Source organism: Cryptotermes secundus, unplaced genomic scaffold (assembly GCF_002891405.2).
Source record: "Cryptotermes secundus unplaced genomic scaffold, Csec_1.0 scaffold572, whole genome shotgun sequence".
Lineage (NCBI taxonomy): Eukaryota > Metazoa > Arthropoda > Insecta > Blattodea > Kalotermitidae > Cryptotermes > Cryptotermes secundus.
In genome coordinates this window covers 598,969-616,832 of record NW_019725849.1, presented here as the reverse complement: position 1 = coordinate 616,832, position 17,864 = coordinate 598,969, and the positions used below count along the sequence as shown (strand labels likewise).

At 40.0% G+C, this 17,864-nt stretch overlaps 1 protein-coding gene across 2 annotated transcripts in view; it reads right to left on the bottom strand.

Moving 5' to 3' along the window:
* Nucleotides 1-631: 631 nt before the first annotated feature.
* LOC111863768 (feline leukemia virus subgroup C receptor-related protein 2) overlaps nt 632-17,864 on the bottom strand; it is a 25,555-nt gene continuing 8,322 nt past the window's right edge. Inside the window, exons 2-7 of one of the 2 annotated variants that reach the window (XM_023850419.2) lie at nt 16,162-16,303; nt 13,435-13,637; nt 12,307-12,410; nt 7,672-7,782; nt 4,201-4,536; nt 632-2,765 (exon numbers count right to left, since the gene is read on the bottom strand). In XM_023850419.2, coding sequence (XP_023706187.1) covers nt 4,242-4,536; nt 7,672-7,782; nt 12,307-12,410; nt 13,435-13,637; nt 16,162-16,303 — 855 coding nt within the window. In that variant the 3' untranslated portion in view covers nt 632-2,765; nt 4,201-4,241. Of the gene's footprint in view, nt 4,537-7,671; nt 7,783-12,306; nt 12,411-13,434; nt 13,638-16,161; nt 16,304-17,864 lie in introns of both variants that reach the window. The other variant, XM_033751197.1, reaches the window with a different exon arrangement.

Sequence of the window (17,864 nt, the reverse complement as noted above, 5' to 3'; positions counted from 1 at the left end):
TAAGATTTGAGGCTTTCACGGCGGTGACTATGAAGAAAGCAGTCTTCTGGGATTTTGCGCACATATACACGGTGCAAAATCCCAGAAGACTGCTTTCTTCATTCCTGGTACTCATTTCTGTTAGAGGCTGAGTCGATCCCAGGGCCATAGTGCTGCTGGAAGGATTAGGTCAATTGAAAAAAATTCAGTGACCTCTTTGGAACTTGAACCCACAACCTTCTGACTTGTAGCATAGTGTCTCAACCAACTACGCTACCGCGTGCCCCATATATGAGTGGTAATTTAATTCAAGGGCACAGCCTATTGAAGGAAACTCTTCTTCTCTCATTTATATGGTGCTCAATGAATCTTATTTTTACGTTGCACAGAAAAGAGACTTATGCTGTAGATCACTGGGAAGAGCAGTCTTGGAAACGAATTCCGTAACTCTTTCAATGGGATTGGGATAGCAGGGACAACAGTGATGAAGTGAAAAGCAACACTGCATTGTAAACAACGTTTTTATCACAGAAGGTTGTTGATACATTGAAAGTGGAACATGTCTGCTTAGTGTTGTTGTGTGAGGCTTCACACATGTAACATTGGCCAGTAGCAGGGACCACTAGTGACTTGAGCCAGCTTTCTTAGTGTGGTTCTGCTTCAACGTTTATATCCCAAAGATTTTTGGTTTTGGTTTTGCTGTCCTGAGATTTTGTGGTCTTCCTGAGCAAGTTGGTTTGTGATAATACTGTAGACTTGGAATCATTTGTTTCAAGTCACCGTGGACACTGACTCGCTCTAGTGGCAATGTATCACATTATTAAACAAAATACAGATGAATAACATCAATAAAATGACAAAAAACTACAAATTGTAGGGCTACTTTACAGTTATTATAGTAGTAGCCTGCTTCACATAGTCATTATTGTCATGATTATTGTCACTAAAATGTAGCTTTATTGTTGGCAGCACTTATCTATAAACAGTTTACAACATTCTGCATATTTGACATTCCTTGGGGTCGTTATGCTTTATTATATTGACATGGAACTCTACAGGGTAGGGATATGTTGCTTTAACTCTGTGGTCAATCCAGTGTTTCAAGCATGGCTTCTTACAAATGTGCCATCCGCACTGACATATATATATTCTTTGTTTAAGTTGTAGGAATGTGATGAGACTTAGTCCCTTTTTACTTTGCCTGTTGTACCAGCCCCCAATGATAAATGGATTTGGAGCATTGGTGGAATGATGATAGACAAATGAAAACTAAGGTGCTTGCACTGGCTCTTTATCCACCACAAATCCCAGATGGGCAACCCTGGAACTGAACATGGGCCATTGTGTTGTGAAGCTGGCAACTAACCACCTGAGCTACGGCATGGCGTGTCATCCCTCAGTTCAGTAACTGAGCAGATATAACAAGTAACATTTTCAAATTTATGAATGCTTTCAGTTGCAGTAACATAATTTCTCTTTTTCACATTTTGTTTTGTGCTTCCAAGTATGAAACTGCCTCCTGCCTACTTTAAACATTTCCAGTGTTGTCCTGTGTGTCAGCTAAACATGCCATTTGGCTAACTGTCTTGCTTGTGTTCTTCAGGCATACAGAAATTATACTGAGCCCCCAGAAAGAAAGAACTATGGATGGTGGGAATGATGACACTTGAGTCTTCCCACTTGCAGTAATTATTTTCTTCAATTCTTCATATATGCAGTACATATCAAAGTATTGTGATTGTGAAAATATTTTATCTCGAGATTTTGAGAGATTTACACATTTTGAGCCCCCTCAGAATATGAAGAATTGGTTACTGGGGTGACATCTGTCTGTCTGTATGTATATTTTGCACCTCTCTAGAGCCTGAACACTTGGGAGGATTTTATTGACACTCATTTTTTAAGACTTTATCGCTTGTAGGTTGGTGCCTGGTGAGTACGAGCTTTCTAACTTTAGATGGACCATATAAAACAAAATGGCGATCTTCTTCAAAAACGCCTCTAAGGATATCAATTAAATTTCAGTAATTTATAGCGACTGTATCCCTAAATAAAACTGCCATCAGTAGTATCTTCATGAAAATAATGGTGCATGCACCAGGGGCCCAAACTCAAAATGTCCGTTTTCTCAAAACCAGCTTCAGCAGTCACATGGATTTCATCATTGTCAGGTATATAGCAACAATGAAAGGTGTACCAAGGCAACAGTCAATTTTCTTCCAAGGGTAACGTAGTTCAGCTACACTTTATATACAGAAGTATGTGCACTGACCGTACTGTCAGTACCTCGACTATATAGCAGCAAATACCTGATCAAGTTACTATCCAAGCATTTGCCCAGGCCAGCTGGTGTCCCAGCCAGAATTCAAACCAAGTGCATTCTGACTGCAGGTCTAGCATACTGTTGTATTGCCCTGCAGTCCTTCTGGCATGTCACTGGCCTAACAACTGGAGGGGAAAGCATAACATCTTGAGGCTGATGTGGATGGGGTCCGTCTCTGGGACTTATGTTGTCTAAGTATAGTGTTTTCACTAATCTTGGGTACTGCATGCAAGCTAATAAAATTGCCTTTATGTCTAAGCACCAATACTTTGAGGGTACACAACATGGAGGGAGACACTCACTCCTAAGTATTGACCACACATGATGAACAGTGGTTAGTCTAACTGTTCAGGGTGTTGGATATGGGGGTCACTGATAAAACTGCTGGAACTTTACATACTCCCCCCCCTTCTGTTTGAATCCTTTCAGTGTCATCCATGCACTGTGGAACAGCATTTTGTTTCTGCAATGAAAGGATTCAGTGTGAGTATTGAGCACACTGCATTGCAAAGGTTTGGGATTCACATACCATAGGGCACAGTTGCTGGCTCTGCCTTTGTTTTGGAGAACCCTAGCATCAGTAATGGATTGTCCAAACATAACGTATTGTGACATGTAGACCCACTGCTGAGTAACAGGTGTGTAAACAGACAACATTACAACAGCTGTTGCTGGGAACCAGCTCTGTGGACACGTTTCCCCAGCAATGAGAAAACACAATAATGGAACAAGTGTTTTCTCTGCAGTCCCTGCTGGGGCTCTATAACGAGGATGAATACTTTAGTTGTTGAGTCAACTGAGAGGTGCCATTGTGAGAAGTGAGAAGCTGGAAGCTCAGGCTTGGGATAGTTTGGAAGACCAAAGGAAGGGGAATGTCCACCATTAGAAGCTGCTACCAAGCAACAGCTTGTGAAGACTACGTGTTCTGTAGTTCTTTGTAGTAACAAGTTGTATAGGTGTGCAGTAAATCCAGTTACCAATCCAGACTCCATCAATAATTCATGCTTACCGCGTGGCAGTATCTTGTTTCCATAGTTACATAAGCATGGAACCGTTTCTCAGTTGCGTAGGCCACGAGCTGTGAACCCAAGTAGCACTTACCATACAGCAGGTTTGTCTCTTTCATGTAGACCTTATGGATGCTCAGATCATTATAGCAGTGGCATTCCAGCATTTTACTGTGGGAGCTGATGGAAAGTGACACTTTTTTTCAGTTTGTATTCTTTAACCTTAAGTTCACACAGTTTTCTCCAGTCAAATATAAAAGATGAAGGATTGGCATCAGCACTGAGGCCAACTGTGAGCCTTGGCCTTCTTGTGGAGGTATAGCTCCAGTCTTTCTTAACTTTCAGCACTATGTGGAGGTGGGTGGTTACAAACCCCTGGGAACTATTGCGTAGAACACTGGGTTGACCCCAGATTTAGTCTGGATGCAGACACAAATACAATGCTGCCCTGTTTAGCACTGAATCCCAATTCTTTGGTTGTTCAGTCCATAACATAATCTCTATACTCACTGAGCTGTCTGGCTCCTAAATGCAAGTATGGGACACAAATATACATAGGTTGTCCAGAAAGTAAAGTGTGTTTGGTGCTTAAAAAAATTAATACAGTTAAAAAAAATATTTTACATTGTTACTACAGACCTTAAATCGTTTTTCTACATAATCCCCATGAAGATTCAGACATTTGTCATATCATGTGATGAGTTTCTGTATTCCTGCATCGTAAAAATCTGCTGCCAGTACATTGAACCAGTCTTTAAACCATCTTTTTCATTTCTTCATTACTACGCATGCATCGCTATGCCCAAACGGTCTTTACTATCTGGACGACCCTTATATCTTGGCTCACGTGTCACACTAAAAGTGTTCTTATATGTGTCATGGCACATTTACCTTCCTGTTTTCACGTGTTCTGGTGACAGCTGTCTGTTACTTCACTGGATGGTGGCTGTGCCAATGGACAACTTTGGGCCCTGGGCTGCCTGTCGCCGCAAGTCTGACTTTATGAGGAAGGTCAGGACTATGCCCAGTGCCAAAGCAATGCACAGTGCACCATTTGCCCACATATCATCTGTGACTTCCAGCAGCCATGAATAACAGTTGGTGAGTGCAATACCAAACAGCTGTACGGCAGCATTCAATATTCCTGCTGATGTGCCCTCTGGCTCCGGGTATGTGAGCTCGGCAGCCAGCTCAAAGCCCACTGGGAGGTAGCCCGTCATGAAAAACCTGAAAAAGTTATTTACCTAGGACAGTGTTTGTGTGGCAGACAAATTTGAGCAAAATTTTGAATTATATTGGTTATACTGAAACTTGTTGAATGAATGACAGTTTGGACTTCATTTTGCAAGGCCAGACATACACATAATGACTGCTGTGTGCCATTGTACTGTGGTTTGCTCAGATGTTAAAGAAAATTCACAGGCAGCCATAATGAAAATTATGATGCTGTACTCTCCAGACTACAGACAATTTAGTATAATTTATATGGCTTACTGATGCTATGACTAATTTGCACTGATAGAGATTTCCAGTATTTAAAAGTTGTCAGACATGACATAACCATGTTTTTAATTTGCAATGTACAAGTTTTGCATGCCTGTGTCTTATGATTCTTCATAACTTATATTCTTCACCTAGTATAATTAGAATGATCAAGTCAAGGAGGATGAGGTGGGCAAGGAATGTAACATGAATTGGGGAGAATAGGAATGCATAAAGCATACTGGTGGGAAAGCCAGAAGAAAAGAACCACTAGAAAGACAAAGACGTCTGTGGGTGGACAATGTTAAAATGGATCTTAGAGAGATAGGCTGGGGTGGTATGGACTGGATCGATCTGGCTCAGGATAGGGACTAGTGGAGGGCTCTTGTGAACGCAGTAATGAACCTTCAGTTTCCATTTAATGCTGGGAAATTCTTGAGTTGCTGCACAATTGACATCTTCTCAAGATGGGCTCAGCTCCATGAAGTTAGTTTAGTTAGTGTCTTATGATTCATTAGTTATCACTATTAGTCAAAAAGATACATTTTTTTTGCTGAATTTGCAATGAAGTTGCAAAAATATGCCTGTTTGCTTCACATGTCTGTCTGTCTTCTCTCTTTTAAGAAACTGGAAAATGATGACTGGGCACTGGGTGTGTGTGTGTATTATGGCATGTAGACCCGTTGCTAGGTAACGACTGAAACCAACAACTAGATAACGGCCTGTAAACAGCAACAGAGGAATGGTGTTTTCTGTGTGGTCTGCGCCGAGATGTTACAAGCAGGACAGTTAGTGAGGAGTCAGTGCAGTGAAGAGTAGCTGGTTAATCAGCATCAATGAGTTAGTCAAGAGTTGCTGTAGCTGAGGCTGGGGACAGTTCGGAAACCTAGAGGAACGGAAATGTCCGCCATTGGAAGCTGTTACCAGAAGACTGGTGAAGACACAGCAGGCCGAGAAGACTGAAGTGTGTGCTCAAGTGAACTGTAAAGTGTGTGAATTAGTGAAACGGTTATAATTACTTGTAGTTATGGATCAATAAATCTAATTACCAATCCAAACCTTGTATACAGTCATTCAATCATGTGGCAGTAAATATATACATATACAGTATATACTATATATACACACATAATACAGCCTTGTAAATACAATGCTTCTTAAATTATTGGTTAAACACCACTCAATCTATATTTCATTTCAGCCATATGAGGCCACCTTCAAACACACATGATTGTTGGACTGTTACCCTGCACTGTATCATTTCCCTCTGTATAAAACATAAAATGTAAAAGTTTAAAACTATTTTTCATTTTTAAAAACAAGCTGAGTTAAGCTAGTTAAATAAAATATACCCTCTTTCTGTGTTCTTTGCCATGTGCTGGTTATTGTTGTGTACTGTAATTCCAGTGATGTGTGTATCTTGGTGCTTTTGGCTCTATATGTTGTAGTGGTTCATAATCCACAGAAAAACAAGTTTTAGATTAAAAGTGATAAATTTAGGAAGTTAATTATAAAAAGTGACAATTTGTATGGAAAAATTCTGGCCATTTAGCCCAGAGGTTTCCAGATCCTGTTTTTCTGAGACTTAACTGATGTAAATGGTGAAGCAGAGTGAGGCCTCCCAACTTAGACTTAGTACAAGGTGTGGCAATAAAGAAACCGGATTCNTTCTGTCAACAAATTGTAAGTTTCAGTGGCAGATTTTCCAAGTTTTGTGAGGAATTTGATGTTAGCACGTTGTTCTGCATTAGCACTCAGCATTATTCCGACGGAGCTCAGAAACACGATCCGCTTCTAACAATGGTCGCGGCCAGACTAACCGATGCACGTGAATGAAACTTTGTGTGACGGTAGAGGGAAGTCCAAGGGTCAATGCCCTACCCTCCTCTTCGTCAATGACGTGGCCGGAAATGAGTCATAAAAGTAATCCGATTTCTTTATTGCCACACCTTGTATGTGATTTAGAAGTTCCTAAAAATAATTAATAATGGATTGTAATGATACTGTGACATGACAGCTGAAGGTTGGAATAGTGGAGGCAGAAGAGACTGCAGGCATGAGCTCAGTAAACAGATCCCTGCGGTAATAAATACACGTGCAACATCAGAACAACTGTCAGAAGCAGTGTGTTATGTGCAGTTCGTGGCAAGGATATATATCAAGAACCAGGAGGAGAAGTCTGCCAGCAGTGAGTTTCCTGATTCAATCACAGTTTGGAGACAGAAAAATATGGTCATGGGTTCCACAGGGCCTGGAACCAAGAGTGACTGTGCTCTTGAAGGCCAGTAACAATTTACCTGAAACTGGAAACCGAGCCAACCATGAGTTATGAGTTGATAGTCAGTTGTGAGTCAGGAGTCAGCACTCATAGCTTTGAGCACAGAAGTAGAGGAATCTCCATTGTTAGAAGCTGCTACCTGGCAATGACTAGTGATGACATAACCGACTGAGAAGACTCAGTGCGTGCTATGGTGATTTGTAGAGTATGCAGATTAATGAGAGTGTTATAATCATTTGTAGTTATGAATCTTTAAGTGTTTGGTAAATCCATTTAGGAATCTAAGCCCTGTGTCTGGTCACAAATATGTGACAGTATCTTTGATGTACTTTTGTATTGTATGAAGAAAGTCGTCTTCTGGGTTTAGGCGCCAGAAGACGACTTTCTTCATAGTCATCGCCGTGAAAACCTCAAAACTTACATTTTGTATTGTATGTTTGTAATTTAATATGGTATTTTCTTATCAATTTATATGTTTTTGAATTATCTAAACACACACACACACAGTTTGGTGACTATTCTGTTAGAGGAATATAAATATTTATTTCAGCCCTGACTGCCAAAGCAGTCAAAATTTCACAAATGTGAATAATTGCACTTACCCCAGGAGAGCTCCCGTGGCGTAGACAATGCCAATCTTTCCAGTGCTGAGAGTGAACATGTAGGCAACCATCCCCAGCAGTGAAAAGATGTACAGAGCCATGGTGGTCTCCCTGCAAGCAGTGAAATTGATGTGTGAGGCCAGGAGCTCACCGTAACCATTACACCTGTTATGGGAACCTGAAGGTTCACCATTGCTTGTGCTCAAGCTGCACACAGATGATTAAACCACTTTTAGCCCAGTGGTATATTATTTAATATTTAAATTTATCTGCCAAGCAGAATTAATTCTGATTTTAACACACTGATGTGGAGAAGAATAATATTATGACTTGTAACCAGAAGCATAACGTTTTGTTTCGACACAGTTCAGTTTCCGGTTCCCTTAGCTGTGCCATGTTCTAGGTGTCAAGTGGATGCTTCTGTTTGTTTTTCCCACCAGCAAAACATTTTGAACTACAAGAACAGTGCGGTATAGTGGTAATGACTCAGAGACACAGAATTGTATTTGGTAGTTGCTCTCTTTGTATTTTGTCCAGGGCACTGGCTATCCTGACTGAGGTTTTTCATGTTTTCCTCAGTCCTTCCAGGCAAATACTGTGATATGTTGATCAGGCCATGATTGCTTCCTTCAAAATCCTTCTGAACTTATTATTAGTCAACAGTTATCTTGATGCCTTATAGTCTAGATAATGACAGCATGTTAAAATAACCAACAAAGGAAACCAATTTAATTCTCAGCTTGTGTTTGTAAGGGGCTCCCAAAATGGCTGGGCACAAGTGTTGTGTGAGCTTCGTATGTGTGGGTCTAAATATGTTAATATGGATTTCTAAAATATACCACAAAATTTCCTTATGGATATGCTATGTCAGTTGTCCTACAAGTAAGCTATGAATGTTCTGACTTCTGGTCACATTTCATGTAGTTTACAAAGTGTCACCCATTGAAGTAGGTTGGCCTTGATCCTGCCAGGGGTCTAACAAGTATTCTGTTCGTTCATTATTGCTTTCAACCACTTTGTTCTGGTCTTTATACCATTCTATAATGATCTCTTTCATCTTCCTTACTGGCCCCCTTTTCATGCCAGATACATATTAAACCCCACATGGTTACAGCTTTAATAGTTTTATGACTCCATAGGATTATATGTACTCAGCCCACCCTCGCCATACATACTTTATGAGAGTCAATGTGATCAAGACAGGTTTCTATCTCTTCTAGGGTTATTATCCTCATTATAATTAGTCTCCATATCTTATAACTTGGCCCTCAAGGAAAGGGGTTTAACACTAGGGTGTTAACCCAGTCTTTTAAAAGACAGTTATGCACAGATTCATCAAAAGAAGAGAAACTAGACTGATAAAACACTGATAACAAGTGCAGAGCAAAAGAGTAAACTGACTGATTTGGTTGAAAAGTGGAATATAGCAGTCTGAATGTGAGCGGTAACAGCCATAAACTAGAGGAATTCATGGAACTAATGAGTAAAAAGATGGATGTAGCTATTTTGTTGGAAATAAAGAACCTAAATGGTCAACAGAACTAGGAATAGTACGTATATCCTAACCTAAAGTGAAGTTCCTGAAGATAAAGGAGCTGTGGCTGGTGTAGCCATAATGATACTGAAAAAGTGAATGAATAGAATGTATAGCTATAGATGAAAGAACTCTCACAATAAGATTGCCAGAAGAAGAGAAGAATGAAGATACATAGGAATTTTACAAAACATTAGAAGATACATTATGAAAAGCAAATAAAAATTACTCTTTGTATGCTAGGGTTCACAATAAACTGATACATTTTGTATTGTGGACAAAGGGAGCCAACATCATCAGAATGGAACTGATAGAATATGCAACTGAAAATGAATTGAGGATCAGAAAAACATTCTTCAGATACAAAGTCAACATGAATTTACATGGAGTACTAGCAATTGCAGTCAGTAATTTATTATATTTAGCAGGTAACTGGTGAAAGATACACATGTTTATAGAGGAGGACATATACGAGGGGGTACCCAAAAGAAACCGAACTTATTTTTTTTAAACTTATTTATTCAAATTTTAAGCACAAACCTTCAATCCCCTTCAAAGTACTCTCCACTTACACTAATACACTTGTCTAGTCTTTTATTCCATTTTTCAAAACATTGTCTAAATTCATCTTTTGAGATGCTTGACAGCGCCTCCGTCGTTTTTTCCTTTCATGTCTCTTTTCATTCAAGGAAACAAAAAAAAGTCGCATGGGGCAAGGTCGGGTGAGTATGGAGGGTGAGGAACAGGGGTCATACCATTTTTGGTCAAGAATTGTCGTACAGACAGGGCTGTGTGAGCAGGGGCATTGTCATGATGGAAAAACCAGTCACCCGACTGCCACAAATCTGGCCGCTGAGCTCCAAGTCACTCCCGACAGCTCCACAATTTCTTCAATGGTCCGTCGTCGATCTTCCTTGATGATTTCACGAATTTTTTCAACATTTTCATGTGTTCGGGCCGTGGAAGGACGACCAGAACGAGGTTTGTCATCAATTGACATTTCACCATTTTTGAAACGGGAAAACCACTCAAACACTTGAGTTTTCCCCATAGCATCGTCCTTGTACGCCGTTTTTAACATTTCAAGAGTTTCTGTTCCACTTTTCCCGAGCAAAAAGCAGAATTTCACCGCCGCACGCTGTTCACGAAAATCAGCCATTGCAAAAACGACGATCACACAAAACAGTTGTCACTATAAACTCTGCCGAAACTAGTCCTTACCTTCTGAAGCAACGGTAGTCAGCTTATCGACTCAGGAATGTTAGCTCTATGCGCTCATAGCGGCAAAACGCGGTACTACAAAAGCTCTGCCCACAAAAAAATTAGTTCGGTTTCTTTTGGGTACCCCATCGTATGTACATTCAGATCACTTGTTATTGCAAAATTATCAATGCCTAAAAGACAGAGCAAAGCACTGTTCAAAAACAAGCGAAGAAAGAGATATTTAATATACACTTATTGAAAGAATATCAAGTATTGGATTTATATTTGGAAAGACCAAATGGGTACAAGACAATGGCTATATGAGGAAAGATGAATGTAAGAACAAAAATAGTGTTATATAATCACATAATTGAACAAGTAAATAGTTTTAATTTCTTGGGATATACAATTACAACAATAAGAAACAGATTGGAGATAAAAATGAATAGATTCAACCAATCGTGCAACACAATAAGAAGAAATTTGATTAACAAGACAAGAAAAGATATGCAGAAAGAATTCTATAAAGTGATAGTTGTACCTGTACTTACATAAGCATCCAAAATTTGGACTAAAAAAAAAAGGAGGAAAAATTTGAAACTGCAGGAATTAAAATTTTTTATGAGTGTAGCAGGCTACACTAGGAAAAACCAAATAAATATTAAAATTATAGAGGAAATGAACATTTTTAATCTAATATTCTAAAATCCAGCTCACAGTGGAAAAATCACAATCTATGAATGAAAGAGAGATAAACTGTAAAGCAAATTTGTTTACATACAACCCAATATGATGAAACATAAGATGCTTATAGTTAAGATTGCGGGATCAACATTCTCTTCAAAGAGATTGCAACAGATCAAGCATAACTTAATCCCTGTACTGACTGAGCTATCATGTCATACAAGTGACATATTATTTAAAGCATTTTAACACTTTCGCTGTTCCCACAGAAGATTGGCACAAGCAGTAATGATTCTGTCCTGTGATTGGGAGGAGCCAAGTCCAAATCTCAGGCAGGATCCCAGCTATCCTACTGACTTTACATGGTTTTCCTCCATCTTTTTGGGCCAGCACCTGAGTCAGACCATGACTGATTTTTCAAATGCCAACCTTCTTTCCAGATTTTCATAATGAGTATGCCAAAGGTAAAGTTGTCCCTATGCTTAACTAATTAAGCACTACACCATGAATGTGTATAGGGAAGTGGATGTACAGATCCACTTTGTTTTACCTCAACAGCTGGAGGTGAGTGGTCAGCTTCACTCCCTGGCTGCTTTACCTCCAGGGAAAGAGCCCCTGGTACTCACTGAATAGGAGGTTGGGTGGACCCCAGGAGCCAGTCTGGATGATGTGGAGAAGAGATGTGGTAGCATAGTTGGTTAAGGCACTATGCTCCAAGCTGGAAGGTGGCGGATTCGAATCTCAATGTCATTGGATTTTTCAACTGACCTAACCCTTCCAGCTGAAGTATGATTGTGGGGTCAGCTCAGCCTGTAACAGAAATGAGTATGAGGAATCTTCCTGGGGGTAAAGAGCAGCTGGCACATAAAGCTGACCTCACTGCCATCTGTGAGCCAGTTGTCTAGAAAATGTGGCAGCCTTGATATCTGACAACCATATGGGCCTTCACAACCTGTTACAGGGATAGGTTTACCTGGGTGACTAGAGAGAAAAAAAATCTTGCCCTAGTGGGATTCAAACTCTGACTCGTTATCCTTCAAGCATGTAGCCAGTTGCTATACTGACTGCACTATCCCAGCTTACATCTACACCTAAACCAGTCTTATTTTCGCTGTTACGCTCTTGATTTTGTTCTTTGTTTGGTCCATGACTGGAAGAAGGAAAGCTATATGTCAGTATGTTAACGTGTGTTCTTGTTGTATTGCTACACTCACTTGAACCTGTGGGTCTTATCAAGCACAATTCCAGACAGAACTGAGCCCAGCATGCCTGCCAGTACCATCAGTAGCCCAATACGGCCTGCGTCTTCCTCTCCATTCTGTAATGAGACATGCCAGCACATTTAAGTTGGCATTATGAATGACAGACAGGAAACATGTAGAGCAGTCTGATAGCCATGTGTCTGTTGGTAATACCATGAAATATTTTTCTTCTGTTTCTTATGTATGGGTAACATTTCCATGTGGGATGTGTTGATGTGTTGTAAGGGCACATGTGCATGGTCTGGCTGGCTGAGTGTTAACTGCCATGGAAGTTTCACGTCTTAACAAGTAATTACCAAAAAAATTGGTCTCGAGGTGCTCAGTTCAGATCTTTCCAGGACACAGTCAATTGTAAGGTTTTTCATGGTTTTCCTGTTCCGCCAGCAAAATACCAGAATAGTACCTCAATGAGGCTGTGACTGCTTCTGGCCAGATCCTTTCCATCTTATCACTTATCTGTTATCATGCCATCAGACGCTACATAACATTAATACTGAAAGGACATAATTAAACAACCTATAGGAAAAATAAGAAAAGGAAGCTTAAAAGTAAAAACTTAGTTGTTCAGTATTTTATATTATTACAAACTCAGTATTCATGAGTGTGACACAACATTCCCATCAATGAGCACTATCTTGATCCCGTCCCATCTAGCCAATATGCATGAAATTCAATTAAAGCAAAGTGGTAATTATACATATCACAGGCTGTAATATTTAAAAACTCTGAATTTTGCAGAGGCAGTGTGTTTGTGCATTTTATCTGATTCTCACAGTAAAGAGCTATTATTTCCCTAAACACTGATAACTAGTTGATCTTTTAATAAAGACATGGTATGTTTTCCATGAGTTAGGAACCGAATTTTTAAATGTTATTTACATGAACTTCAGACCAGTCAATTAATGTTTTTCAAGGGAAATAACAAAACCCACATGCACTGTGTAAGATAAATGCAGCAATTTTTAATATTAAGGCAGGTGATGCATATAATAACCACCATTCTTTAAATGGCTGGTATTCTCCATAACAATGGCTTACAACATTGATAAAATGAAACATTAACATAAATGAGCCCCTAACCGGAAAGTAGATGAGAACCACTTGATTGAGCAGCGTTGAGATGGCATAGAACACGCCCACGTTTAAGCCATATGACATCATGAGCAACACGTAACCTCTGTTTGTTACCAGCCGCTTCACAGAGCCCACAAAGTTAGTATCCTCCTTCGCCCGCTGCTCAGCCTGGGCAAGACTGGGTGGCAAGGGAGGTTCTGCCTTGAACACTGAAACATGGATACAGGCCCTGTCTGTCTATTACTGTAGCTGGATCAGAGAAAGGATGGACATGGTTGGTGCAAGTTTAAAGTCAGCCACAGTTCTCCTGCCCTGCCTACATTGTGCACCTCTGTCAACACCAGTAACAGACCAAGAATGTAGATTGAGAGACAAGACAGCCTGTGGATTGAACAAAAGCCAGACTGCAAGTGACATATAGTGGGAATGGCAGCAGGCAGGCAGAAGGGAGTTACCTATTGCGCAGACCGGGGGGGGAGTATATTCATTCTGTTACTGACCTGCATATAGCCACAAACAGTCTGTACTGTTAACAGCGAAACTCACCTTTGACAATATTCTTAAGGAGTAAATACCACAGATTACTGTATACTATCTTCTCAACCATTTTACAGACATATGGTTTTATTACTATGATCTCATCTTCCTCCTGATTAATGTCAATTATCAAAGTATCCTGTCCATTTCAGTACCTCACAATGACAAATAAGCTGCACTACACTGTAGAGAACTGAGGTTCTCTCAGCAGTGAATATTAATATTTTTTTTTATTGCTAGTGGGGTGGGACTAAGTCCCTTGTACTGCGGCCACTTCTGGCCTATTGTACCAGCCCCAGATGATAGGTGAGGGTGATTGTGGAGCAATTTGTGGAATGAAGATTGGCAGGGGAAACCGAAGTACTCAGAGAAAACCTCCTCCAGCGCCACTTTGTCCACCACAAATCCCACTTTACCAGACCTGGGATCGAACCTGGGCCGCGGCGGTGGGAAGTCAGCGACTAACCACTTGAGCTATGGTGCGGCCAAATATTAATATTACAGTCTTGTGACATGTGAAGCCATGTAGTTTTGTAGAGAGATTCCAATGTTTTGGAAGAACCTGCTGCCTCCATCTTTGGGGTAAAAGGATAACCTGAGTGGCAGACAATTGTATGTCATATACAGAAGGGAGGACTGGTAATTGAGTTGTGATTGAACCAATGGAAACATATGGCTATGTAAAGGGATGTTGTGTCATTTAATTTCCTCCATTCCTCACTTCACCTTTCTTAGGTCTTCACATTTTACTTTAGTTTGAGACGTATCCAATTACTTTCTTCAAGCTACAATAGACAAATTGTAAATATTCTTATACTGTATATGCAGACTTCATGTTTTGGATCCTGTTGCTCCATTCTGTGTTCTACAGCAGGCTGATTCACTTCAGCTTATTTATGACGACTTTCCTCATTATTTCTTTGGAGTTTTGGGAGTATGATCAGTTTACATAGATTGGTTACTAGCCCAAGGCAAGGAACTTGATTTCAGGGTTTCTTCCCCTAGAGAATGTGGCTTCACTACAGCTGTTGAAACTTCTCTACCTCTTGTGGGCTGATCTTCTCCTTTGGTCAGCCTGCAGTGTTATGTGGGTCATAATGACTATTGAGCTGCCCTGTTTTAACCCTCAACAGGTTACTAATGGAAGCATGGAGCCACTCTACTGAACATGTTCAAATTCTTCCTGCTTAATGTTCAAGATGGAACTCCTGAGTTATGTTTCAGTGATGTACTGGAAGTGATAAGAGCATCCTTATTGTCACTGATCACTTGAATGGTATTTGTATGATATTTAGTTTCAGGTCCCAGTAATTCTGAATGTTTTTATTTCATAAGTGTTTTCATTGACATCGCCTGTCAGCAAATGAACTAGTGACACATGTCACCTTCTACCCGAGCAAAGCTTCCAGATGTTAATTGTTCATCTTTATTTGCATGAAGTATGTATGTTTCAGCTCCAAAACCTAGTTATGGATTCAGATTTATTCAGTATTGGTATCTACACTAGAAATCATATGGAGATTTTATTTGTAGTCAATATTGGTCAAGGATAACTTCTGCTTTACATGAAGCTTATATTAAACTATCAACATTTACAGACCCACCCTATTCTCTAAGAAATATCTATGAAAAATAAATATAGGCATATACTAGAACTTCCTTATTCTATAACCAGCCAACTGTCAAGTCAGAGATGAAGCCCCATATTTAGAGACGAAGGATATGACATGCTGCTGCCTAGTCAGAACTATGATACACTTCAGGAGACTTTGATGGATGGCTATGGAGTAATGGCAAAATGATTATTAGCAGGTGAAAACTGAATAAATTCACAGAAAAACCTGTTCCAAGTGCCATTTTGTCTATTACAAATGTGTCACGAAATCACCCAGGATTGAACCTGTGGCTCCATGGTGGGAAGCCAGCATCAACCATCTCAGCAATGGCACAGGCCAACATCTCATTAAGTGACTTCCGGTTTAAACAGATTTTAACACGGGGAACATTTGATTATATTCATCATAGAAGTTCAAGTGTATCTACCACATGACATTTGTACTGGATTTGTGTCTGCAGTAAGTGAATGGTGATTTCTACATGTTGTTTAGGGCAGTGCATTCATGAACTTCGCTGCTGCAGTGACCACTTAACTCGGACACTTTCGTGTAATTAATACGGTAGCTCTGTTGTACTCACATAGTATGATTAGCACCAGTAGCACTGTGGTAAAGCCAGCCACAGAGTAATACATGACAGACAGATCATGGCCAATCTCATCCAAGCTGTCGTGGTTCTTCACTATCATTGGTGGGATCAGGAAACCAATGGCTATCCCCAGCTGTCAACAGGAGTAATTTCACAGTTATGACCCTTCATCTAATGCTGACAGAGCAACTAAATAAGGAAGGATGTGATGAATGGGCCATGTACAACATGTGACGGGGGGGGGGGGATGAGTGATCCATACAAAATTTTGGTCAGAAACCTGAAGGGAACTGATTGCTTAGGAGACTGCAGAGTAATTATCAGCAGTAATAAAATGATAAAATGTTAGTAATTAGTCAGTACAAAAGTGCTGTCATTATGAACATTTCAAAACAGAAAACAATCTCCGTGGTTTTAGTCTACAAGCAAACTATACTGACTGAGCTACTGCCGCTTATCGGCGAAGTTAGTGCCAACTTTAGTGGATAAAGGGTGTCGCATGGTCAGCGCAAACGAATCCTACGGCCGTTAATTTCGGTTTTCTAGACCGGAGCCACTATTTCCTTGAACTAGCTCCTCAGTTATCCTCACAGGGCTGAGTGGACCCCATTCCAGATCTACCACTTCTTAGAAAATCTGGTAGCACTGAGAATCGAACTCCGACCACTAGGCCACAGAGGCGATCCATTTCAAAACACCAGAAAATTCAAATGCAGAAATCAGTAATTTTTACATTTCCTTTTTATGGCAGTGAAATGTGGGGTCTTACTCAGATGGAAGAATATGAATCAAAAGTGTATGAAAACAGAGACTGAAAGAAAATATTTGGTCATGAGAGGAATGAACGAAATAATGAATTTATGTATTTTATAATGACAAACTGCGTGGTCCATGCCACTCTACTAGCCCTTAACTGGGCATATGATCCACAAACAGTAACTTCCTTGGTGTTGGAAAATTTTATATTTATTGTTTGACAGAGTTTTGTTTATCCATGTATTCTTCAGCTAATGAAATGGATGTGACATGTACTCTTAATTAACATTTAGTGCTGTGTTGTGATTGGTGGAGCTGTTTGAACTGGCTGTACGTCATTACAAGTTACGCAACTTTTGTTATAGTTACTTTTGCATGTTTTGGCTGCACTTTTGTAGACATACTTGTTCTAATTTATTATACAAACACTACTCAGAAAGAAACAGCTTTGTGTTTACTGTAGGCCATCATTATATAATTATTTGTACAGGTCTTGTGACTTGTTCAATAATTCGGACACTGGGAAAGAAAGTGTCTCAAGTAACTTGTTTTGAAAATGGGCAATCATCAAGACCTTCAGAAACTACTGGAAGCTGTCCTTGGGTCCAGTGGCCACAAGAGTGCACACTTGATTACTACAGTCAACTCTCGATTATCCGGGGGCGGATTAACCGGTTTGCGGCTTAACCGGGGCTTTTTTTTTTAAGTTTATATGTTGTTTAATATTCATTCACTTTTGTTTCACATGGTGAGTTTAACACTATTTTCGCACTAGTGTGAACCGAGCTCTGCATTATTTCGTCCCGTTATGCGAACACAATGTTCTAGGGTGGGGGTGAAAGAATGCAAGAATTTTTGGAAAGTTTCAAGGACAAATACACCGCCCCAGGTTATTTAACGGTACCATCTCAGTGTGAGAGTGCATTGTGAAAGTAAGT